Genomic DNA, 26,591 nt, shown 5'->3' on the forward strand with positions numbered 1-26,591 from the left:
CTCTGTAAGTCCCCAACCATTCTTAGTTCATCATCTTCCTTGCTACTGCAATACCTCTGCAAGCTTGTTCTTCTATTCTGTTCTCTTTAACTCTGTCTTCCTCCTCCTTCCTTCCCATTCACTCATTCCATCCCTCTTTGACCTCCTTCCTCACCTTTCCTAACTGTCCTGCCTTCCCACTTTCTCTCTCCCAGGCTTCCTTGCCTGTTGGCCTCTCTCTCCATCCACTCTTGTCATCTTTTTTCTCAATGTTTACATTTCCTTATCCTCCCCTCTCTACATTTCCCTTCCTCCATCCTGTCCTTTAATTCATTATCCCTTTACTTCATCACTTTGTCTTTCTGTTCTTTCCACACACTTACCCCCCCTCCATGCCGCCTCAGGCTTAGTTACCCCACTAACCCCCATTCTATATCTTTGTTTTTTAACTTTCCTTCCTTCCATCCTCCATGTATCTGTTCAGTTCCTCCACCCTTCCTCCTCACCTTTTCCCTCCTGTTACCACCACATTATTTCCTTTTCCTTTTCCTTTTCTCTCTCCTTTTCCAAGTAGGAAGATTAAGACTTCACCAACTCTAATTGGTGGTCGCGGCCACAGTGGATTGCAGCAAATGAAAGTTAGCTTGTGACAGTTCAGCTTTTCCACATGGTGGCCTCAAATAAATGGAACCTCTCTCCATACGTGGAGTCTCACTCTGTGCATGCGGGGAGTGTCATTCCCCACACAATCTTCCTCTCTTCACATGAAGACTCTCACTCTCCACATGGAGTCTCTCTCCACACAGAGTCTTACTGTGCACATGGAGATTCACTCTGTGCAGGGAGAATCACTCTCCACATGGAGTTTCATGCTTTGTTGGAAACATTGTCGGTTCTGAGTCTCCACAAAAGAGGCTCATTCTTCAAGTGGAGTCTCACACCTCAATTTCATACCGAAGTCGGTGGTGACGCAGGTTTGTGCGAAAGAGAAATGACTTCAGAAAAGCATTGAACTACCAATTAATGATTAAAAAGAAACTCGGTTTGAAAGATCCCAGTGCTCCCAGAGCCGGATGTTTTGTTTTGCTGAGACTGATACTTGAAAGTTAGTAAAGACATCACAGGAGTTTGAGCTAATCGGCTGCAGTTTCTTAATTGCGTTATTTCGTGCGAGAAAGCGGACATGAAGATGTCAACAATCCCTGGAATTGAAAGGGGGTGAGGAGTATGTGTTTCCCTCTGCATCTACCTCACGGGTTGAGCCTTTCAAAGTTCTACAGCCCCGTACCTTTGCAAAGTTGCATGGTCAGTAAGCCGGAATTTATTTCCGTTGCAAAACAGAAAAACATCTGTGAAACGCGACGGTTTCGCTGCTCGGATTGCCATGACAAAGACTGAAGGCCAGTGGACAATGGCATCTTTAACTAAAACGTGTTGTTCCCTCTTTGCAGGCATACGGATGACTGAGTCGGAATAAACGGCCAATGAGTGTGGGTGCTGCAGGTTGTGCCGCTGTGCTGCTGGCTGTGGGCGCAGGGATGAGTGGCGAGCCGGCCTGTTGTCCGAACGGCTGGGCCCTGCGGTGCTGAGGCGCTCCGAAACGCGCCGGGGGGCTCCGCCCGCCCAATGGGCTTGGTACGGTGCGCTTCTGGAGCCCACCAAACTGTCTAGCGCAAAGGTAGCCACGAACAGCTTGAGGTTCACTAAATTATGGAAATTTTGTGGAAGACAGTGACTTGGATTTTGAGCCTGGCCATGGCTGCTTCGGAGTTTGACAGTGACACAAGGCTTTCTTACAGTTCTCAAGGTAGGACCATCCTGGTATGACCCACATACACTGCAGCCACATCACCGACACGCTCACACTGAAATAAGCACAACTTATTGGCACAAGTGCACGCTTAATTGTTACAACTGTCTGTCATTTATTTTAAGAAAACATCTTCATTTCTCTCTGATTGCAACATCACAATTTAGGTATTAAGACAATTCTGTAAAATATGTGGGAGTACATTTAATGGTGATTTGATGCAATCTGTTCGGGGGTGGGGGGGAGACTGGCAACAACTAGTTTGCTCCAAGCAGAACGAGGTCCAGAACGGATTATTTAATTCGTGTTTGATTGGACTTTGCATCTAGTAACAACATCCTTTCTGTGCACTCGGAACGACAAACGTATGTCTCTGTTTTGTCAATGCAAAATGGTAGGAGGATGGTAGGGCATGGTACTGCTTACATTTGCTGCATTAGTCTGCTGCCTAAAAGTCTCGAGCCTTCCAAACCTGCTGCATGTAATATTGTCCCACTGATTATATGAAACATTAACTGATCAAGTACTGGCCCAGGCTATGTCGTTACTTCAACTTAATATAACTGAAATACTTTCTGTTTCCATTCAATGGAATGATTATGATCAGTGTTTTAGTGGTACAGCACTTTGTCACGTCCTGTTTCTTTCCTTTCACGCCTATTTCCTGGATCTATCCGACTTAACGCTTTCACAGAGGAGTTCCTTTCTTACCTTGAACATTATCAACTAACGGTTCCTGCCCGAGTGGACCATAACGGAGATTTCCTGAAGATCAGTGGGAGAAGCTGCAGGCGCTCAAGGCGGAAGAGGAGTTCGGATGTGACACCTCATGAACCAACTGAATCTAAATTATTTTACAGACTCTCCGCCTATGGAAAGCACTTTCACTTAAACTTGAGTTTAAACACCAAATTAATCTCCAGACATTTTACGGTAGAATATTGGGGGAATGATGGTCCTGAGTGGAAACACGATTTCATTGATAATTGCCATTACGTGGGATATGTACTCCATGAACACAACACCACAAAAGTGGCTTTAAGTAACTGCAATGGTCTGGTGAGTAGAACAGTAAACTTAACTTTTCAAGTTGAAGATGTTGCTTTCTTCAGTCGCTTGCATTGTTCTCAAGTACAGAAACGTGAACTGAGCTCAGGGAACCATTGCAGGAATCGAAGCATAAACAGCTGCCTGCTGTATGTTGCACATGGCTAATTTGCATATGATCCGCCGCAGTGGGAAGGGTAGCCAGATCTTAAAGAGGCAGGTCCCTTTCTGTGGCCTCTGCAGACCGAATGTTGTTCAGAAGCACGTACGAACATCAAACTTCCTGTGCAGCATAACAAAGTGCAGAATTCTGACAAAGATCCGTGTTTCTTGGCGATGTAATAAAAGCTGCATTGGTTGGTAAGGGTGAATAGCTGTTTCTTCAGTGCTTACAAATGATGAATAGTTTATCATAAGGATTCCCCCAATGTAATGGAACAGTACGTTTCTGGTAACTTACAGGGAGGATAAACAAGATTTTCCTGCTTGCATGAACACTCAAATATGTTACAGTGTCCATAGGTTTTAAATAAACAACAGTGGCACATTTAATCTGGATTCAAATCATACTTACAAATGCCTTGATAGTATGTTTATTTTGAAGTAATAAAATGCATTGAAGTCAGCCTGGATTAAATTTTGGAAGAAAGCTGGATAACAAATGTAGGAATGATAACTAATCCTTTACTAGCAACTCTTCAGCAATAAAAGCCCAACTGTTTAAATATCTAGGTGAATGGGAAAACAAAATCACATTAAGAAGTAAGGTTAATAATATATCTTTCAATTGACAGTAAATTTAACTATTTCTGATTTTTTTTGGATAATGTGTATTCTCAATTGCTCATTACATTTAATTATTCATATTCTTGTTACAATTTATCCTACAATATGAGTTAATGTAAATTGAAACATTCATTATGCACAAACCAGATGTATCTGTACTACAGTATAGAACTAAGTTGTTTCAGACTATTTCCTAAAACTTCTAAAGTTCTTACTTGCATTAATAATCTGTTCTGTTCTCTAAAGCATGGGGTGATTGTAACAGAAGAAGATCAGTATTTCATAGAGCCATTGCAGGATATATCTGAAGACAATACTAGTGAGTCCACGTATACAGAAGGACACCCTCATGTTGTTTACAAGCGTTCCTCCATTCGGCAGCGGCATCAAATGAACATGTCAAACTGCGGAGTTCCAGGTAACTTACTTATATCATATTGGATAATATAAAGGGGCAGTTTTTTTCTTCTTTTAAGAAAATATGTAGTATTTAACTGTGTGTATAAATATTATATGAACTCAAATTACTGAAAAACACACAGAAAGACTGAAAACGTTAGCACAGCAGTTAATTTTTAAACTTAATATGGCATTGAATTTTACATTTTGATTTATAACACAGAATCACGGTAATATTAAATTGAATAGTTGTAGCAAAAACAATTTTATTCAAGAAAAATGTTCATCTTCAGAACTGGACAATCCTCAAAATACAATTCACATTTAGCAGTTAACAGTTTCTCCATCAATATAGTTTCAGCAACAGCTCTCGTCTTGGGTTAAAAACTAATGTGTTCAAACCCTACTCTAGAGGCATTTGCACAGAATCTATGTTTGTACTTCAGTGCAGTAATGAGGAAGTGCTGAGTTTCAGGGATGTAGTCTTTTGGGTAAAATTTTAAATTGAGGCCCCTTTGCTGTTTTAGCTGATGTGAGATATTCCAATGTCTTATTTTGAAGAACAGTGGAAATCTGACTGGTGACAAGCCAATATTTATCCTTCCACAAATGTCTCGAAAACAGACTATCTGGTTATTACCATATTACTGTTCATGAAATTTTGCTCAACATGATTTTGGAGTCTTCCCCTTTTCTTTAATTATGATAGTGACTTTGCATCAAAATTATTTAATTGGCTGTAAAATGCTTTGGGGCAGCTTGGTATTGTGAAAGACAATAGATAAACACAAGTTTTATTAAGTCAATGACTTTAACTCAGCAGCATCTAGATGACTGCAAGAGTTATCTTTTATTGTTCTTTGTATTTGCATCTTTTTGTAGATTATTAAAGAAGTGCTATTGTTATGCCATGGGGTTAAACTCTCTCTGCTAATTTAAACCTGCAATACAGAAATGATTTAACCCATGCTGTAATGTGTTAAAATCAAGACCAAAGAACTATCCCAGAAGTCACTATTTAAAGTAAAAATTAACAATTTTAATGTTTTACAGTCTAACAGAGAACAAATAACTAACAGCTATTTAGATTAGATTCCCTACAGTATGGAAACAGGCCCTTCAGCCCAACAAGTCCATACCAACCCTCCAAAGAGTAAGCCACTAAGACCCATTCCTCAACTCTATATTTACCCCTGACTAATGCACCTAACACTATGGACAATTTAGTATGGCCTTATCTACACATCTTTGGATTGTGGGAGGAAACCCACACAGATACAGGGAGGATGTGCAAACTCCACACGGGCAGTCATCAAGGCAGGGATTGAACCCAGGATCCCTAGCACTGTGAGCTATCATGCCATCCACTAAACCTTTATCTGAACCTATCCTTTACCTTCCCCTCTACAATACCAGTGCAATAAAAAAGCCCAAATAAGATTTACAGAAAAATTCAAATTTCAAAAGCAGCCAGTTGTCGAATCTTCTCTGTGTATCTTCCTCTGTAGATTTGCTGTCCAGATCGGTGTTGAGATTTTTTTTCCTGTGCACTCTGCTGCTTTAGACAGGTACCTCTCAGAGAGTTCTCACTAGCAGCCTACATCTGTTGGTCTTTTGGCAGTTCTCCTTCAACTGTTCAATTTTATCCCTGTTTTATATCCCAAAGCATTGAATAGTTTCATTGGTGTTAATATTGTCAAAATACTAAATTCAAGCCTGATTTGAGTTTGGTATTTTGGCATAATTTAATCTGTTTGGCTGAATTTGAATTTGTTTTTTTGTCTCCAGACAACCCAGCTAATGTTTGACCAAATGTTACATTGTTACCTTGTTTAGAATACTTGGTGCTGTATCAGGTAGTTCTGCAAGCTTTTAACTCTCTTAAAGGTACAGTACCTCTTACACCTTCATAACACCTCCCCCATTAAGAAAAAAAAGAATCATCATAATGAACAGATGGCTTCATTTTTTTCTATTCTTTAAATATATTAGCATACCATACAGATAATCTTATTCTAAGTTCACCTTAACTTCTTCCCATATATTATATATATATATAAACATTGGATAAATACAAATATCATGTAAACATTAAGAGTTAAATCCACGATAAGGCATCTACAATTACAGTCTGATGAGGGGCTGCATGTATGATTTTTAAATTAAAAGTCTGTAACATAAGACTCTAACAAAATAGTCTCATGTTCTTGTCTTTAAAGCGTTCTAAGAATGTAAGTGGACTGTGATCCGTGTACATAATCATCTCCGACATATTGTTCATGACATACACATTAAAATGTTGCATAGCCAGTACCAAACTTTTTCGCTTGTGGAGTATTTCCTCTGGTCGATGTTCAGTTTCTCTGAAAAGCAACCAACTGGCAGTTCAATCCCATCCTCATCTTCTTGTAGCAGTACAGCTCCAACTCCTGTGTCACTAACATCGATGGTGACTTTAAAAGGTTTTGAAAAGCTTGGTGTAGCTAAAACTGGTTTAGTGGTTAACGTTGATTTCAAATGGTCGAATGCCTCCTGGCATGGGTTCTGTCCACCGAACGTTGTGTTCTTCTTCAGCAAATCGGTTAACAGTGCTACTACACTGCTAAAGTTTGGAACACATTTCTGATAGAATCAGCTGAGTCCTAAGAATTGAAGCATCTCTTTCTTCGAGGATGGTCATGGAAATTCCTTGATGGCCTTAGTTTTTGCGTTCCCTGAGGTCAACCTTCCATGACTGATATTATGTTCCAAGAATATCACCTCTGCTTTCGCGAATTCAGTTTTATTTAAGTTTATTACCAGTTTTGCTTCTCGTAGTTGTTCAACCAGCTCTGCCAATTGTACCATCTGATCTTTCCAGGACTTACTACAGATCATGATATAGTCAAAATAGACTGCACAGTTTGTTAACCCAGCCACAACTCTGTTCATGAGTCTTTGGAATGTGGCGGGTGCATTCTTCATTCCAAACGGCATCACTTTGATATAGTCCATTTGGGGTTACAAACGTAGAAGTTTCTTTCACCAACTCTGATAAAGAGACCTGCCAGTAACCATGCATTAATTCCAAATTGGTGATGTAACTGATTTGTCGACTTTCTCGATACAGTCCTCTTGTTTAGGAATTGGATATGAGTCTGATTTTGTAATGGCGTTGACTTTCCGATAATCCATAGAAAATCATTGAGTTCCGTCTGATTTGGGAACCAAGATGGTCGACGAACTCCACTCGCTCTGGCTTGGTTTGATGATGTCCTCAGCAAGCATGACCTCCAGCTCCATTTGGACCCGTCTGGCTTTGAAAGGACTAAACAGATAGGGGTGTTGTTTTATCGGAGCAGTAATTCCTACATCTACTTCATGTACGATAGCATTATTCCTCCCATCTGATTCTTACATATGGAACAAACCTTTCAACTCTGTTCTATGCTCATGAGACAGATAGCTGAATCTATTCCACTCCTCAAGAACCTCTTTATATTTTAATCTATTTTGAGGCACATCAAAATCCACATCATCTGGATTTGATTCCTCACTCTGTGGGGCAGTAACTAATACCTGTTTCTCCAGTTCCTTCTCTCCAGCATAATATGGTTTCAGCATGTTCACAAGACATACATGATACCTTCTTTTTCCCATCTGGCATTTTTACTAGATAGTTCACCTGACTCAACTTTTTCTCAATTTGATAGGGACCACTAAATCTAACTTGGAAGGGATCTCCTATCACAGGTGATAGTACTAACATGTCATCCTTTGGGAAAACGTCCGAGTCTCAAAGCTTTTATCTGCCACCTGCTTCATTCTACACTGTGCCCTCTTTAAGTGCTGGTTAGCTAACCCATCCACTCGGTTTAGTCTCTCCCTCACCTCCGATACATAATCTAAGTGTGAGATCTCTGACTTTCGTTCTGTCAATTTTTCTTTAATTAATTTCAAAGGGCCTCTCACTTCATGCCCAAATATTAACTCCAAGGGAGTGAACTGAGTAAATTCATTTGGGGCACCTCTAATGGTAAACAATATGAATGGGATACCTTATCCCAATCATTCAGGTAATCCTGACACTATGCTCTCAACAGGGTCTTCAAGGGTTGATGCCACCTTTTTAAAGTTCCCTGGGATTCAGTACTGTATACCTAAGCTATCCATAACTTCCTTAAACAGCCTAGCAGTAAAAGTTGACCTTTGGTCTGACTGAATCTCTCTGGGTAGCCCATACCGTGTGAAGAAAGTTATTAACTCCTCTCCCACCTTTTTTGCCTTGATACTCCAAAATGGAATTGCCTCTGGAAATCTGGGAAACACATCCATTATGGTTAACAAGTACTGGTTCCCACTTTTAGTTCTCGGGAGGGGACCTACACAGTCAATTATAACCCACATGAAAGGTTCTTCAAATGGGGGAATTGACAACAAAGGTACTGGTTTTATTACTGCCTGTGGCTTACCTACCATTTGGCATGTATGACAAGTATGACAAAAGTTAACCACATCCTTGTGCATTCCAGGCCAATAAAATGTTCTTGTAGCTTAGCCTGAGTCTTTCGTACCCCTAGGTAACCTCCTATAAGTAGTTCATATGCTACCCATAACCCCTCCTGTCTGTATGCTTCTGGCAACACAATCTGGTACACTTCGGCCCATTTCTCCTCTGCACTAACCTGCCGTGGTCTCCATTTCCATCTTAGGATTTTATCCTTCAGTAATAACCCCCCAGGATATTCTCTGCCTTCTTTTCGGAGTACACATCCACATATATATATCTTTTATCGTCTTGTCTTGCTGTTGCAAGTCCCTTAGCCTTTCAGGACTAAACACTTCTGTCTGACCCTCTGCCTGTTCAAGTTTTTCCTGCACCATTACATCAAACAGGGTATCCGCTAACTGAACCTCAACTCCTTCGTCTTTCTTTTTACTTTTTGCTTCGTGCTGTGACTTATGCTAGCGGGATCTGGTGACTATACAGTTTGGGAAAGTACCAGGATATCTCTGTTTTAACTCCTCAGTTTCTTGGTCTTCCTTGGGCTTCTCCACAACAAGGGGTGTCTCTCCCTCCTTGGATCCTGCCAAATCATTCACAAGAACAAACTGAATTCCTGGATCTGACACTCTGTCAATCACTCCCACTGTAACTTCCCCAGACTTGAGTTGGCACTCCAACCTGATCTTACATAGGGAAACATTAAATTTCTGTCCATCTATCCCACAAATTACCACACTGTCCAGTAACAGATCAGAAAGAGTGCATTTTTGCTCATCTCTCACTATCAGCGACTGGTTAAATCCTGTATCTCTCAAAATAATAACTTCTTGTCCTTCTCCCCCTGTTCTTTCTGAGTAAACTTTACCCACAGAAGCAAATTCTTTGTAGAGATCAGGTACCAACTCCATACCCAGACTCTGCCTCGGCCGCGCACTCTCCTGCAGCTCCTCAGCTCTTCTTGGGATCTCTTTTACTACCTTCACTAATGTCACTGGCTCAGCTTCTTTTAACACATCTTTTGCCATAGTGCCTTTCTTTAATGACTAGCACTGCAACTTTACGTGTCCCAGTTTACCACAGCGGATACACTTGAAGCCTTTCACCTCCTTTTCACCCTCTGGGTTTCTTTTTTATCCTGTGGTAAACTCTTACCAGTGTTCTCTACTCTTGGTTTCGTAGTGTAGGATCTCCCCTTCTCCCAACCTCTGTCCCTCACAGGACGAAATTCTGGCCTGATGCTTGTCTTATGCACCAACATGTACTCATCTGCTAATTCTACTGCCCTTCTCACTTCCTGAGCTTTCTGTTCCTCCATGTGAATTCTTACCATCTCTGGAAGTGAGTTTTTAAACTCCTCCTGCAGAGTAATCCCTCGTAGAGCCTCAAAAGTCCTATCTATGTTTAAAGCATGCTCCCATCTATCAAAATGGCTATGTTTAATTCTTTTGAACTCAACATAAGTCTGACCTGGCTCATTGTCTATGTTTCTGAACCCCTGTCTATATGCTTCTGGTACCAATTCATAAGCACTTAAAATAGCCTGTTTAACCTCTTGACCTCCTCATCTGACAGTGTGGCAAATACCTCACTAGTTCTGCCTCCCAGTTAGTCTGAACTAGCATTACCCACAAATCCTCAGACCACTCCATCTGCCTGGCCAATTTTTCAAATGAAATAAATAAAGCTTCATCATCTTTCTCATCAAAATGTGGCAGAGTTTTGATATATTTGAGTATATCACTACCTTCTCTTTTAATCTCCATCCTGTTAATTTGACTTTGCTGACTAATTTGCAACTTCTCAAGTTCAAATTCTCTGTCTTTTTGCTCAGCTAAGAACCTTCTCTCTCTTTCTTTTTCCCTTTCTTCTCTCTCTCTTTGCTCAGCTCCCTTTCTCTTCCCTCTCTCTCTCTCTCTCTCTCTCTCTTTGTTTATCTTCTAACTCCATTTTCCTCAATTGTAATTTAAGTTTTTCTACCTCTGCTCCACTTGTCTGTTTCTCTGACACACCTAAGTAACTTCCTTACAATTTCTGCTTTACTTTTGTCTTTGGTTAAACCCAAATCTAACTGATATGCTAATTCTAAGAGTATGGCCTTTTTCTTTCCTTCCTCAAAATTTCTTGCCAAATTTGAGAATTATTTTCAAATCACAGAACCTTTTTAGCAATTTTAAGAGCCATTTCACTCCTTTTAATTTAATCAATCATAAGTCATCAAAATTAAACAAATTGTCTCACCTATGTTCTATTTAAAGGTCAAGGACATTAACCTGTAAGTGTTTAAATCTGCTGGGATTTTTCATACCCCCAAATCTATTCAAATCTGTCTAAACCAGTTCAAGTCCCAAATCCAAGACCCAAACTGTTCAAATCGCAATCAAAAGCCCCCAAAGTGTTTAAATCCTGGATGAGGCCCCAAACTGCTATGACATGGGGTAAACACTACCCCCCCCCCCCCCCCCGCTAACTTAAACCTGCAACAACTTAGACCTGCAACACAGAAATGATTTAACCCGTGCTGTAAAATTTGAGAGGCAAAGAAGGAAACCATGTCACACAAACTTGATTGAGTATTTTTGAAGAAGGAACAAAGAGGATTGATGAGGGCTGAGCAGTAGATGTGATCTATATGGACTTCAGTAAGGCATTTGACAAGGTTCCCCATGGGAGACTGATTAGCAAGGTTAGATCTCATGGAATACAGGGAGAACTAGCCACTTGGATACAGAACTGGCTCCAAGGTAGAAGACAGAGGGTGGTGGTGGAAGGTTGTTTTTCAGACTGGAGGCCTGTGATCAGTGGAGTGCCACAAGGATCGGTGCTGGGCCCACTCCTATCATCGTTTATATAAATGATTTGGACATGAGCATAAGAGGTATAGTTAGTAAGTTTGCAGATGATACCAAAATTGGAGGTGTAGTGGACAGCGAAGAAGGTTACCTTAGATTGCACCAGGATCTTGATCAATCGGCTGAGAAGTAGCAGATGGAGTTTAATTTAGATAAATGTGAGGTGCTGCATTTTCGGAATCCAAATCTTAGCAGGACTTATACACTTAATGGTAAGGTCCTGGAGAGTGTTGCTGAACAAAGAGACCTGGAGTGCAGGTTCATAGCTCCTTGAAAGTGGAGTCACAGGTAGATAGGATAGCGAAAAAGGTGTTTGGTATGCTTTCCTTTATTGGTCAGAGTATTGAGTATAGGAGTTGAGAGTCATGTTGCAGCTGTACAGGCCATTGGTTAGGCCACTGTTGGAGTATTGCGTGCAATTCTGGTCTCCTTCCTATGGGAAAGATGTTGTGAAACTTGAAAGGGTTCAGAAAAGATTTACAAGGATGTTGCCAGGGTTGGAGGATCTGAGCTATAAGGAGAGGCTGAACAGACTGGGGCTGTTTTCTCTGGAGCGTCGGAGGTTAAGGAGTGACCTTATAGAGGTTTATAAAACCATGAGGGGTATGGATAGGATAAATAGACAAAGTCTCTTTCCTGGGGTGGGTGAGTCCAGAACTAGAGGGCATAGATTTAGGTGAGTGGGAAAGATATAGAAGAGCCATAAGGGGCAACATTTTCACGGAGTGGATGGTACATGTGTGGAATGGGCTGCCAGGCGAAGTGGTGGAGGCTGGTACAATTACAACATGGGTATATGAATAGGAAGGGTTTGGAGGGATTTGGGCTGGGTGCTGGCTGGTGGGTTAGTTTCTGTGCTCTACATTTCTATGACTCTATGACTCTATAACTAGCCCAAAAGTCACTATTTAAAGTAAAAATTAACAGCTTTAATTTTTTAAAGCCTAACAGAGAATAATTAACTTACAACTATTTACAACTCATTTTTCTAAACCTATCCTTTACCTTCCTCTCTACAATACTAGTGCGATAAGAACCCCCCATTAAAATTTACAGAAAAATTCAAATTTTGAAACTAGCCAGCTGTCGAATCTTCTCTGTGTATCTTCCTCTGTAGATTTGCTCTCCAGCTCGGTGTTGATTTTTTTTCCTCTGCAAACTCTTTCTCCTCACAGGTACCTCTCAGAGAGTTCTCACTGACAGCCTACATCTGTTGGTCTTTTGGCAGTTCTCCTCCAACTGTTCAATTTTTTTCCCGTTTTATACCCAAAGCATTGGATTGTTTCATTGGTGTTAATATTGTCAAAATACTAAATTCAAACTTGATTGGAGTTTGGTAATTTGAGGCATAATTTAAACTGATTGGCCGAATTTGAATTTGCTTTTTCTGTCTCTAGGCAACCTAGCTAAATGTTACATTGTTACCTTGTTCAGAACACTTAGTGCTGCATCAGGTAGTTCTGCTAGCTTTTAACACTCTTAAAGGTACAGTACCCCTTACACCTTCATAACGTTATTTACTTTTAAATATATAAGAAAATTCTAAATAGAACTGCACGCATGTTTAAATGATGTTATGTGGAAGATCATGTTTTTCATTTTTTTAGTACTAATGAAATCTTTGGAGAGGTATAATTATCTTTTAGCTAAAAGAAAATTCAAATTAACGAAATAATTCATTTTGTTTACACTTGCCTAATTATAACATAAATAATACAAATGTTGGAAATCTGAACAAATGTACACAAACTAGTGGAATTATAAAATGGGTTAGTCAGCTCCAAAAATGTTCATACATTTAATAGGTTAATATTGAACTCCATCACAACACAACCTGATGAAGAAACCTGTCTAACATGTTCACCCCTCTTTTAGGTGATTGTTAGTCACAGTATTTATTGATCCAATTATGTAATTGTAAAGAATGAAGAAAAACCAACAAACTTGCCAATAAATGTATATCTTCAGGTTGTCCTAAAGTGTTTTGTGGTCAATCAAGTACTTTACATATAGTTACCTGTGCAACAGAGGAAGTTGTAGGAGCCAATTTGTTTTCAGCAAAATAACTTGGCCAGAAATGAGATAAATAACCAGATAATCTGTGTTAGTATTGTTGATTGGGATAAATGTTTGTCACATGCACATGATGTATTGTAGGAGTAGCATTGGCAAAGTGGATATTGAATGAGTTCTTTCCCTCTGTAAATTAGGAGTTGTCACTTGACACAGAAAGGTTTAAAAAAATTAGAAATTTTAAAACAAATGTAATTGAGTGCAAGAGTTTGAATCTTTATATTTGAGTTTATAAGATGTCTAAGAAATCCAGTGCATCAGGAATACTTCATTGAGGTCTAGCTATTGCACTTCATGAAAGATGTATTAGCTTTGGAGGAGAGCAGCACAAATTAACCCAAATGCCACTTCAGTTTTCTGACACTTCTACAGGGCACTGCTATTTTCGAAGCATAGCTACCCATCCACCCCCAATTCACAACTTGTTTTATAATTTGAGATAAAGACTAACGTGTCTTACATGCATGCTGTGTCAGTGTGGCTCGAAGAAACATATAAGTTCATACAGCAATCATTTTCTTCTTCTTTGTTTTTGGGTTGAGAGCATTACTGGCAAGGCCATCTTTAATTGTCCTTGAGAAGGTGGCAGTGAGCTGCCTTTTTGAATGCCTCAGTCCATGTTGGGTAGGTACACCCATTATGTTTTTTTCTGCAGTGGGTTGATACAACTGAATACCTCTCTATGGTATTTCAGAGGTCAGATAAGAGTCAACCACATTGCTGTTTACTTGGAGGCACATGTAGGCCAGACTAGATTAGGATGGCAATTTTTCACCTCTGAAGGGCATTACTGAGACATGGACAATCTTACAGCCATCGGAGAGTAAGACCTCTGCAGCTGACTTGATTTGGTCCTGATTCTGACTCAGTGTCACGTGTTTTGAATTATTATCTATGCATTGCGCACCAGGATGCAGGGAGCTGGGTAAACTTAGTTACCAAGTAGGAGCTTATCAAAAAGAAGCTAAAGGGACTGAAAACACTGACTTTTTTTTAGTCAATCTTTGTACTGAACTAGGATATAAAAGAAGTCAGGTTTTGAGAAATAAGGAGAGGAAAAATACCTGCATTTACTTTCTCTTCCTTCATAAAGGCCTTCTGCCACTGCCTTGGGCACTACTAATATTGCCATATCTCTCCTGACCAAAATTGACTGAGGCACTAGTGGTGGCAGGAAAACTAGTGAGGGTTGGACAGGTGTGGGATGTTTCTGTCATTTGTATGCTGCTGGATAGTGAAGGCCTGGTTTTCTGCCCGATCAGTGAGGCTGGGTTGGGTTGGGGTTGGGGGGTGGTGGTCGGTGGGGGAGGTGGAATTTAGTTTACAGTGGGATTGGAGAGATGGGCTGCCCTGTCCAATTTGCCTTGATTTTTCTTTTGCTGTACTATGGTGAAATATAAGAATTTCAAGATGAGATGAGATGAGATGAAACCCAAGTCCATAATTGTTGCTACATGTAAGAACATAAAGCATAAAACAAATGAAATTTAGTCCATCAAATGCATTCCTTTCACAGTGTAAAATGTCTCTACTGGGGGTTCTGCCCAATGTATTTGATTTACTGATGAAATATCTGGAAAAACTTCTGTCTCCTTCAAAATTAAATCAAGCATGAATGCAGAATACTTAAGTAATATTAGAGCAGTTCCATGGTCTCAGCTTCATGGGATTTCTTATGTCGTACATTGCACCATGCTTTACTTTGTCTACACTTACCCTATAGCCATCAGTCTTTTTCCTAATTCAATACTTATCTTCTTGTAAAATTATAAGCTCAACATTATTTCCTATATTTAATACATAGGCTAAAATATTTTAAAAAAAATAATTCTACCTTTGACATTCCTTTGTAGTTCCATCACATAATCAGTTAAGAAGAATAATTGGCATATTGATGTTGACTCTGCTGAGCATACATTGGAAGAAGCATTATTTTACATCGTTTCCAAGCTTTGACTGAGTTTAATATTGAGGATCCTGTTTGCTATGGCTATTTTTGGGCCTGGGTTATTGTAGCTTGTAAAGTATAGTGAGAAGAAAGTACTGGGAAAAGATTGTAAACTTGCAAGTCTATTCAAACTTCCTTGGGAGGTAGTCTGGATCTGTCTGGGATGTGTGTGAGTTTCCATGAAAAATCTTTCAGACTGCCTGGTACTTGGCAAGTACCAGGTAGGGTTTTTGCATCAGTTGGTGTAACTAACCTATGTTTCACAAATTTTTCACACACAATTTTTAATTGAGGATGGTTGTTCTTTGTTACAGTGTGAGAGGGGATGAGGGGCGATTGCAGGAAGTGGAGGACTGCAGTTTCCTAACAGTGACTTAGTTATGAGTCTTACTGTTTGTTTTCACATTGTGTGCTTCAGTTTATAAAAGTCCAACAGATTTCCTCTCTTTATTCTAGTTATTATGGCTAATATTATTTACCTGCCCTTGCACTTTCAAGGAAATATCTATTTTCAGGCAAAATCTCATTTTGTTTCCCTAAATCTTCTTAGATTGTATCTATAACTCCATTCCTTGTTTTTAATCAATCACCTCATGCCTCTTGCCATTGAATTGCTTTCGACACTTACCTGCTCTTTCTATGAGTCGAGAGTGTGGTGCTGAAAAATAACAGTAGGTCAGCACCCTGCTCCTCGGATGCTGCTTGACCTGTTGTGCTTTTCCAGCACCACACTCTCAACTCTAATCTCCAGCATCTGCAGTCCTCACTTTCGCCTATTTGATTATCTATGAACTTGGCTATGCTATTCCATTTACAGTCCATGTCGATTTTCACAATCCACTTTTTTTTTGTGGCATCGGTAATTGTTGATATTGCCCTTTTAGAGTAAACCCATTTTAGTTTAAACCTTCCCCAATCACATTCTCAAATACATCACCTCGGACATCAGTTCATGTCCTGCCCAGGTGTAACCCATCCAGGTCTGTTCCCAATGCCCCAGGAATCTGGAAGCTTCCCCCTTGCACTATCTCCCCAGTCACATACTCATCTGGTATATCCTGTTATTTCTACTCTGACTAGCACATGATGCTGGTGGCAATCTTAAAATCACCAGTTTTGAGGTCCTTTTTTTAAACTTGCTTCCTAACTCCCTGTAGTCTACTATAAAAAAAACCTCACCTGTTTCCTTACCTATGTCATTGGTACCAATACGTACCAGAAGCACTGGCTGTTCACTCTCCCACTTCAGAATGCAGCTCTGGGGCATCTTTAACCCTAGTACCAGGTAGGCTTCATACCATCCTGGAGCATTGTTTACAGACTCAGAATCATCTATCTGTACTTCTTACTATTGAACCCCAAATATAGGAATATAGAAACAGGAGTAGGCCATTCAGCCCCTCCCAGCCTGTCCTACTACAAAGTGAGATCATGGCTGATCTGTGGCCTAACTCCATATACCTCCATGGAGAGAGGTGACTAGTGATGTTCCACAGGGATCAGTGCTGGGGCCACTGTTGTCTGTGATGTACATAAATGATTTGGAAGAGGGCACTGTTGGTATGATCAGTAAGTTTGCAGATGATATGAAGATTGGTGGCGTAGCAGAAAGCATAGGGGACTTTGAAAGAATACAGGAGAATATAGATAGACTAGAGAGTTGGGCAGAGAAATGGCAGATGGAGTTCAACCCAGGCAAATGTGAGGTGATTCATTTTGGGAAGTCTAATTCTAGAGCGAATTATACAGTAAATGGAAGAGCCTTGGGAAAAGTTGATGAGCAGAGAGATCTGGAAATTCAGGTCCATTGTACCCCGAAGGTTGCTGCATAGGTGGATAGAGTGGTCAAGAAGGCACATGGTATGCTTGCCTTCATCAGACGGGATATTGAGTGTAAGAGCTGGCAGGTCATGTTAAAATTGTACATGATGTTGGTTCGGCTGCATTTAGAATACTGTGTATAGTTCTGGTCACCACACTACCAAAAGGCTGTGGACACTTTGGAGAGGGTGCAGAGAAGGTTTACGAAGACATTGCCTGGTATGGAAGGTGATGGAAATGAAGAGAGGTTGAGTAGGTTAGGCTTGCTTTCATTAGGAAAAACAAAGATTGAGGGGGGACCTGATTGAGGTTTACAAAACCATGAAGGGTATATGATTTGGAGATGCCGGTGTTGAACTGGGGTGTACAAAGTTAAAAATCACACAACACCAGGTTATAGTCCAAAAGGTTTAATTGGAAGCACACTAGCTTTCGGAGCGATGTTCCTTCATCAGGTGGTTGTCATGGTGTTGTGTCATTTTTAACTATGAAGGGTATAGACAGGGTAGATAGAGATAAGCTTTTTCCCAGGGTGAAGGATTCAATAACAAGAGGTTACGCTTTCAAGGTAAGAGGTGAAAAGTTTGTGGAAGAGAGTTCCTGATAATTTCTTGGGGACTTTGATCAGATCATCTCTTAACCTACATTCTAGAGAAAGCAGGCCTAATTTATAGAAGCTCTTCTTATAACTTAACTCCTGAAGTTCAGACATCATTCTTGTAAACAAATGTACTTCTTCCAAGGCCAATATATTCTTCCCAAGTTATTATTACTATAGAATCCCAAATCTGAGCTTCTTGGAGCTGCAGCTGGAGATGCATCCCACACAGATGCTGGTCCTCAGCACTGGGACTGTACCTGACTTCCCACAAAGAGCAGGAGGAGCTCACTATGGTTATGAGCTCTCCTTCCATCTTTTATACCATTAACTTAATGCTTGGATTGTCCTTAAACTCAAATAATATTAATTCTAGGGCCCTTCTGAAACAAAAATAAGACTTTAGAGACTATCAGCATTATAGGCTACTCCATTTACCTTAACATTCATCTTCTCTTATTCTCTGACTTTTACTTATCCCTGGTGATTCTCAGTTAACCCCTTAATAATAATACGCTTTCTAAATTTTTAGTATTTTTAGGGACAGTCCCTAAAGATAGTTCCTTATCTGCCAATCAATTCATCATTTTCTTGTGATGTCACTCCAATGACCATGGTTGGTTAACTCATGAATTAGTAAATACTTCGTGATTTTATCTCAAATTATGAATTTTCGGAGATGCCCACATCTGATGCTAGAGCAATTGGTCAATGGTAATTGGTTGACCCTTTGGTTCTTTGTTTTATTGGAAACTGTACATTGGTTACTCACCAGTCTGTTGGCACAGCTTGCAAACTTACAGATTGAAAAATAGTGGTCTGCAAACTCCTCATCAACCTAGAATGTATGCTATTGAAACTCTGTGATTTAGTAACTTTGAGGCAATTTTCCTACCAAGCTAGACAGTTGTGCAGAAAACTGGAAGCTTCTGTCAGACTGTCTGTAAACAGGTGCATTTAAGTCGCTGAACATGCATAGTCAATTGAAAAAATGTAAAATGATGCACTCTCAAATAATTGCCGATGCAAGCCCAAGAAAATTCAAAGTCATGATGGTTTGCAATTGTCAGATTTATGAGGACCAATTTCCTTTTTGTATTCTCTCTGTTGATATTACACTTCTTGTAGTCCTAATGATTCTGTATTGTGAGCTCTATTTTTAGGATGTAAAGTTCTTAAAATGTTTAGTTTTAATCTCTTACTTATGGAACATTGTTCTTTGGAGATTGAGGAAAGGAATCTTATTTCCAAGGTATTGGAAGTGGCATGTTTGGAAGTGGCCGATGAAGCAGGCTTGATGATTTGCTGTACTGTATCTTGTGTATGGTACGTACTGCAGACATGATATGCCAGTGGGTGGAAGGGAATGAATGATTAACATGACTAATGGGGTACCAACGCAGTGAGTTGCCTTGTCCTGGATGATGTTCAGCTTCTTGAGTGTTATTGTAGCTACCCACAATCAGGCAAGTGTAGAGTGTTCTGTTATGGTCTTGAGTTATGCCTTTCAAAAGTTGGAAAATATTGCTAGTGCTGAGTTAAGTTACTCAAAGCACAGTGTCCAGCCTATGAATATCTGTTGCAGCCACTGTCTTTGTGGCTGATCCAAACCAACTACATTTCTGCTCAGTAAAAACTCCATAACTTATAAGACCATAAGATGTGGGAGCAGAGGTAGGCCATTTGGCCCATCAGGTCTGTCTGTCATTTGACCATAGGCGATGTGTTTCTCAACCCCTTTGTCTTGCCTTCTCCCTGTAACACTTGTTCTCTTTACTAATCAAGAACCTATCCTTCTCCATCTTAAATACACTCCATGACTAGTCCTCCACAGCCTTCGTTGGCACTGAGTTCCACAGATTAAACACTCTCTGGAATCTTTTAGTGATTGTAATTACAAGGTGAGATAGTTAGACTTCCTTTATTGAGGATGGCGATTGCCTGGGGGATGTGTCCAGAATGCTACTTATCATTGATCAGTCCAAGTCTGAGTTTTGTCGAAGTTGTAATACCTGCTTGGCATAAATAGATTCATTATTTAAGGAATTACCAATGGTGCCGAGCACTTTACTATCATCAGTTAGCATCCCTGCTTCTGACCATTATGATGGAGGGAAAGTCATTGATGATGCAACTAAAGATGGTTAGGCCTAGGACACTACCTTGAGGAGCTCCAGCAGAGTTTCCCTGGAGCTGAGATGACTGACCTCCAACAACCACAACCATCCTTCTTTGTGTCAGTTATGGCTACCACCAGCAGAGAGTTTTCTCCCAGATTCCCATTGACTTAAATTTTACTCCAGTTCTTTATGTTATCTGACAGCTGAGAATCTACAGCACCACCAGTTCAGATGGAATCCCTGCCAAAATACTGAAACATGACTGAGAAGCACCCTTGGCATTAATTCATTTTCTCACCTCTCTCAGCTGGAAGGAGAAGAGCTTCCTAGCAGATCTCTGTAATTGTGACCATCTTCATGTAAGGAGATATGAACAATAGTGGTACCAACACAAGAATTTTCCAGGTTTTTGTCACAGAGACGGTCATTGCAAGAAGCCTTCTTAATTCCTTCCTCCTAGTGAAGAGCTTACAGTGAGGAATCTGTCCATCAAGAGGCGCAGTGATTATGATTGTCAAAGCAAGGCAAATGCAAGAAAAATTGAGATGGCAGTGGCAATCACTACACATGGTCATCTTCCTTCTCACTAAGATATTCTAATCTTTCTAATGTGAGGGATTACAGAGTGTTCTCCTTAAGTTTTGTTGCCCATGGAAATTCATTACCATCCTCTACCTGCTGCACAATAACATATAAGCTGTGATCCTCACCTATAAACCCCATAAACCCTCCCTGGGGCGTGATGGCCTAGTGGTATCACTGGACTGTTAATCCCGGGATGTAGGTAATGTTCTAAGGATCTAGATTCAAATCCTGCCATGGCAGATGGCAAAATTTATGTTTCATAAACTTCTGGAATGCAGAATCTACTGATGACCACGAATCAATTGTTGGAAAAATCCATCTAGTTCACTCATGTCCTTTAGGCAGGGAAATGGCCTTACCTGGTCTGACGTATATGTGACTCAAGTCCCAGAGGAATATGGTTGACTCTTAATTGCCAGATGGCCAGTGATGCTCTGATCACGGAATGAATAAAAAAGATTGCAAACTGAGACCAAGCAAGGCTGTGTCATCACACAAAGATTCTTTTCTCACTGCATGCCACATCTATAAAGGCTCCCACTGGAACAGGGTTTTTCTACACAGTAAGTGGGAAGCTATTCAATCTGTGTCATCTCCAGTCTGGAAAAAAGACCATCCTAATCTCTGACAGCACACTGCAGTCTGTAGACTGTCCTTGCATGTGCACACACTGAGAGTTTGAGCTTTAAGCCATTGTCAATGGTATTCAGAGAAAGAATTTATGACTGAATGGGTCTGAGGCTAAACATCCTCAAAACACATATCCACTGCAAGTCTGTTCCTACCACAGAACACTGATATCTGGTCATCAAGGTCCGTGATGAGGCACAGGAAGGCATGGATCAATTCTCATTCCTTCCAAACCTCCACTCAATGAGGGCAGAGATTGATGATGAAATTCCACATAGTCTCCAGTGTGCCTGTGCAGATTTTGGCCACTTGAGGAACAGAATGTTTGATACCAAAAACCTCAAACCCAGCACCAATCTTACATCAGCAGTGTTAGCAGTCCTTCTCCATGCATGGGAGATATGGACAATGTAGTGCAGACATCTCAAAACCCTTGAGCAATAACACAGTGATACCTCTGCAAAATCCTTCAAGTCCAATGGCAGGTTGGATGCTTCAGTGTAAACATGCATGTGTCCTTCTTTGGAGTTTCACCCAGGTTGGCTTCTTATTTTTAGGAATGCCTGGTCTGAATGATGTTAAATGTTGCTCATTCAATTAAGATTGATGGTAATGACAATGTAAGGGAGATACTGGACCATGTGGTTACACATTGCTATAAAATGCCAAACAATTACAGCTGATGGTCAACTGTATGAAGATGGGACTTCCTCTCTGCACAATCTGTGCAATAGTTGTTTCCACCCATACTGTTTTGGACAAGTGCATCTGTGACAAGTAGACTAATAAGCATGACATCAAGCAGATTTTTCTACTGGTTATTTCTTTCCACACTGTCATGGACCTGTATAGTGGATACTACCCAGGACTTTACCAGCTTAGTTGTTAGTTATACTCCAATAGGCACTGTTGTTGATGGACATTGAAACCTGCCATCCATTACTTATTGTGTGTGCTTACGTAATGTTTCCTTCAAGCGGTATTCAACATGGAGGAGCAGTTGAGGTGTTGGTGGGGATGGTGGGGATGGTCGGTGGTAATCAGCCGGAGGTTTCCTTGCCAAAATTTATCTGATTGCATGGGACTTCACAGCATCTAGAGTCAGTATTGAAGATTCCCTGCATAATTATCGATGGCTGTGTACTATTGTGCTGCCATGTTTCATGGTCTATCTTAGAGTGACACAGCACATACCAAGGATGTTGATTGAGACCTGATACCTCTACACAATGGATTGCAGTGGTTCAAGAAGATGGCTCAGATAACTTTTTCAAAGGCAAATTGGGATGAGCAACAAATGCTGGTATAGCCACTGGCACTTATAACCTCCCAACCTCAAAAAGGTAGTTGAGTGGTATGACATGGTATGATGACGTGAGGCTACTGTTTGTCTAGGCTGTGGAGTAACTCTCCCAATTTTGGCACAAGTTCCCAGATTTTGGTGTGGAGAATTTTGTATTATTGAGCCTTAGTTCTGTCCAGTGCCCAGGTTGTTACAGGATGGTTCATCTGGTTTTATTCTTCTTCTATTATTTTGATACAATTGAGTGACTTGCTGTGCCGTTTCAGAGTTCAGCTAAGATCAGTGACACTGCTGTGTGTCTAGAGCCACAGATAGATTCAAAGCACAAAATGATGGTAGGTTTCCTTTCGTAAATAACATTAATGAACCAATTCTTTTTATGACAATCTGGTAGCTTCATGGTTCAATATTACAGATGCTATTGGTTTTTATTGCAGATTTATTTAATGAACTAAGTGTAGATTGTCCAACTGTCTTAATGGGATTGGAGCGCATGTCTCTGAATCATTATTTAATTTAATGACTAATTTAACTAAACCACCATACTACCATACCTGTATTCTCCATCACTGATCTGTTATTTGCTATCCATTCTATCCAACTGTCATCTATACCAATGAATTTGATGAGGTAATGGATCAGAATTTTCTGACTATATGTAGTTGTATGTTAGAAAGTAAGCTATGAGAAGGATACTGAAGTTGCAAAGGACTATAGACTGGTTCAGACTTCTGTTTGAAATTCAAAAACCCTGTTTGTATGAAGTACAACTTTTCATTCAGTTGAGACAGAAGTTACAAAGTGTTGGCAGCTGGAGCAGGCCCAGAACGAATATGTAGCACCAGGGAGAAGATAAATAGAGGCCAAGGCTCACTTATCTAAATTGCCCCTTAGGTCTCTTTTATATCTTTCCCCTCTCACCTAAGCCTATGCCCTCTAGTTCTGGACTCCCCGACTCCAGAGAAAAGACTTTGTCTATTTATCCTATCCATGCCCCTCATGATTTTATAAACCTCTATAAGGTCACCCTTCAGCCTCCGACGCTCCAGGGAAAACAGCCCCAGCCTGTTCAACCTCTCCCTATAGCTCAAATCCTCCAACCCTGGCAACATCCTTGTAAATCTTTTCTGAACCCTTTCAAATTTCACGTCTTTCCGGTCACTTCATAGGAATGCCTTGAATTGATTGGTTGCTGAGTTTGCTGCTATTTTCCATTTCTCCAAAGTTAGAGACTGAGTTGAAGCAGCTGAGGGATTAATAATGTTAAAAAAATTCAGTTAGCTTCAGTATATTTAGGCGGCACCAACAAAAGTGAAGTAAGAGGCTGGTTAGTCTTCTCCTTTGTTTTTAATTAGTATGGTATACCCTGTATTAATACTTGTGATTAATGGTAAAAGCTTGTTCGCGGTAAAGTTTAGTATTGAAATAAGGTTTATTATCTAATAGACAGAAGAATGACAGAACATGTTTTGTGGGAAATTCAGGATGCTTTCCATTTCATGGTAACTATTTATCAAGAAAGTGTCATCAGTTACAGCTCTAGCTCTGGTTTCAAAGAGGCAGAAGTCTCGCTCAAAGAAGGACAGGACTAGCTATTAAATATTCCTGCATCCAAAATGTTATGAAAAACAGGAAAGGAAGGAAAAGGGGGTTGATGGCAATATTGAGCAAGGAGAACATTGCATTGCTGGAGAGAAAGGATGACCATGGGGATTGAAAATGGAATGTATTTGGCAAAAGCTAAAGAATAAAAATAGTGCAATTACATAAAAACATAAGAAATAGGAGATGGTTGATCTTTCTCGTGGGGGCAAGTTGTTGGAGGGGCAAAGGATTTACATGTATTTGGAAAAGCAAGGACTAATTAGAGAGGTCATGTCTCACAAACGTGATTGAGTTTTTTGAAGAAGTAACAAAGAGGATTGATGAGAGCAGAGCAGTAGACGTGATCTATATGGACTTCAGTAAGGCATTCAACAAGATTCCTCATGGGAGGCTGGTTAGCAAGATTAGATCTCATGGAATACAGGGAGAGCTAGCCAATTGGATACAGAACTGGCTCAAAGGTGGAAGACAGAGGGTGATGGTGGAAGGTTGCTTTTCAGACAGGACACCTGAAACCAGTGGTGTACCACAAGGATCAGTGCTGGGTCCACTGCTTTTCGTCATTTATATAAATGATTTGAATCTAAACATAGGAAATATAGTTGGTAAGTTTGCAGATGACACAAAAGTTGGAGATGTAGTGGACAGCGAAGAAGGTTACCTCAGATTACAACAAGATCTTGATTAGATGGGCTGAGGAGTGGCAGATGGAGTTTAATTTAGATAAATGTGAGGTGCTGCATTTTGGAAAAGCAAGTCAGAGCAGGACTTACACACTTAACAGTAAGGTCCTACGGACTGTTGCTGAACAAAGAGTGCAGATTCATAGTTCTTTGAAAATAGAGTCACAGGTAGATAGGATAGTGAAGAAGGCATTTAGTATGCTTTCCATTATTGGTCAGAGCACAGAGTATATGATTTGCAAGGTCATGTTGTGGCTGTACAGGACATTGATTAGAATGCTTTGGAATATTCTGAGACTTGAAAAGGTTCAGAAAAGATTTACAAGGATGTTGCCAGGGTTGGAAGAATTGAGCTCTAGGGAGAGGCTGAATAGGCTGGGGCTGTTTTCCCTGGAGTGGGGGAAGCGGAAGGGTGACCTTATTAATAAAGTCATGAGGGGCATGGAGAGGATAAATTGACAAAGTCTTGTCCCTGGGGTGGGGAGTCTAGAACTAGAGGGCATAGATTTAGGGTGAGAGGGGAAAGATATAAAAGGGACCTAAGAGGGAACTTTTTCACACAGCAGGTGATACATGTATGGAATGAGCTGCCAGAGGAAGTGGTGGGGCATTACAGCATTAAAAAGGCATTTGGAAGGGTATATGAATAGGAACGGTTTAGATGGATATGGGCAAAGTGCTGGTAAATGGGACTATATTAGGTTAGGGTAACTGGGCAGCATGGATGAGTTGGACCGAAGGCCTGTTTCTGTCTTGTATATCTCTATGACTCTATGACTCCATGACTCAACTCCACTTACCCACCTGATCACCATAACCCTTAATTCCTTTACTGTTCAAAAATCGATCTAAGTTTGCCTTAAAAACATGCAACGAAGTAGCCTCAACTGCTTCACCGGGCAGGGAATTCCACAGATTCACAACTCTTTGGGAGAAGACATTCTTCTTCTGCTCAGTCCTAAATCTGCTCCACCTTAGTTTGAGGCTGTGCCACCTAGTTCTAGTTTCTGCCAGTGGAAACAACCTCGCTGCTTCTAAGTTATCTATTTCCTTCATCAATATATATGTTTTATAAGTTATCTTCTCAGTTTCTAAATCCTAATGAATGTAGTCCCAGTCTACTCAGTCCCTCCTCATAAGCTAACCCTCTCAATTGTGAAATCAACATAGTGAACCTCTTTTGCACTCCCTCCAGTGTGAGTACATTCTTTCTTAAGTAAAGAGACCAAAACTGTACACAGTACACAGGTGTGGCTTTACCAGCACCCAATTCATCTGCAGCATAACCTCCCTGGTTTTAAATTCCATCCCTCTCACAATGAAGGACAAATATTCCATTTGCCTTCTTAATTACCTGCTGCATCAACAAACCAACCTTTTGTGATTCATGCACCAGGATTACAGGGCCTAACTTGTCAGAAAGAGGAACAAATTTGCAAGGAAATTTCAGAGAGGTGCAAGACTTATACCATAGTTAAATTGAGAAACTTTAATTATCTAAATATGGATTAGGATAATACTTGTGTAAAGGGCAGAGAGGGAATAGAGTTGTGTACTGAGTAGAATTTCTTACAGCAGTACATTTTCTATTGAATGAGAAAGGCTGGTTCTTGGGATGAGGTGAGTCCAGCGAAAGTGTCAGCAGAGAAACATTTAGGAGACTGTGATCATTCTGATCCATGGTTTATGTTAATTTTGAAAAGACCAAACAACAAAAGATCTAAGTAAGAATAATTAACCAGAGGAAAGCCCGAGTAAGGATAAATCTGGACCACAAAAATTGGAATCAAAAATTGGCGGGCAAAACAGTAACTGAATCATGGGCTGCCTTTACAGACAGGTAGTTTGGGTGCAGTCATAGTGTGTTCC

At 40.3% G+C, this 26,591-nt stretch overlaps 1 protein-coding gene across 9 annotated transcripts in view; it reads left to right on the forward strand.

Moving 5' to 3' along the window:
• The window catches only part of adamts6 (ADAM metallopeptidase with thrombospondin type 1 motif, 6), a 339,528-nt gene that overhangs the window by 44,945 nt on the left and 267,992 nt on the right, over positions 1 to 26,591 (forward strand). For 8 of the 9 annotated variants that reach the window (XR_011960687.1, XM_072570764.1, XM_072570790.1 and 5 more), the window contains 3 exons: positions 1,431 to 1,786; positions 2,484 to 2,848; positions 3,869 to 4,040. Coding sequence is in view for 8 of the 9 variants with exons in the window: in XM_072570764.1 (XP_072426865.1) it covers positions 1,690 to 1,786; positions 2,484 to 2,848; positions 3,869 to 4,040 (634 nt within the window). In the remaining variant the exon portion in view is untranslated. Of the gene's footprint in view, positions 1 to 1,430; positions 1,787 to 2,483; positions 2,849 to 3,112; positions 3,197 to 3,868; positions 4,041 to 26,591 lie in introns of those variants that run through there. The other variant, XM_072570809.1, reaches the window with a different exon arrangement.

Source organism: Chiloscyllium punctatum, chromosome 1, assembly GCF_047496795.1.
Source record: "Chiloscyllium punctatum isolate Juve2018m chromosome 1, sChiPun1.3, whole genome shotgun sequence".
Lineage (NCBI taxonomy): Eukaryota > Metazoa > Chordata > Chondrichthyes > Orectolobiformes > Hemiscylliidae > Chiloscyllium > Chiloscyllium punctatum.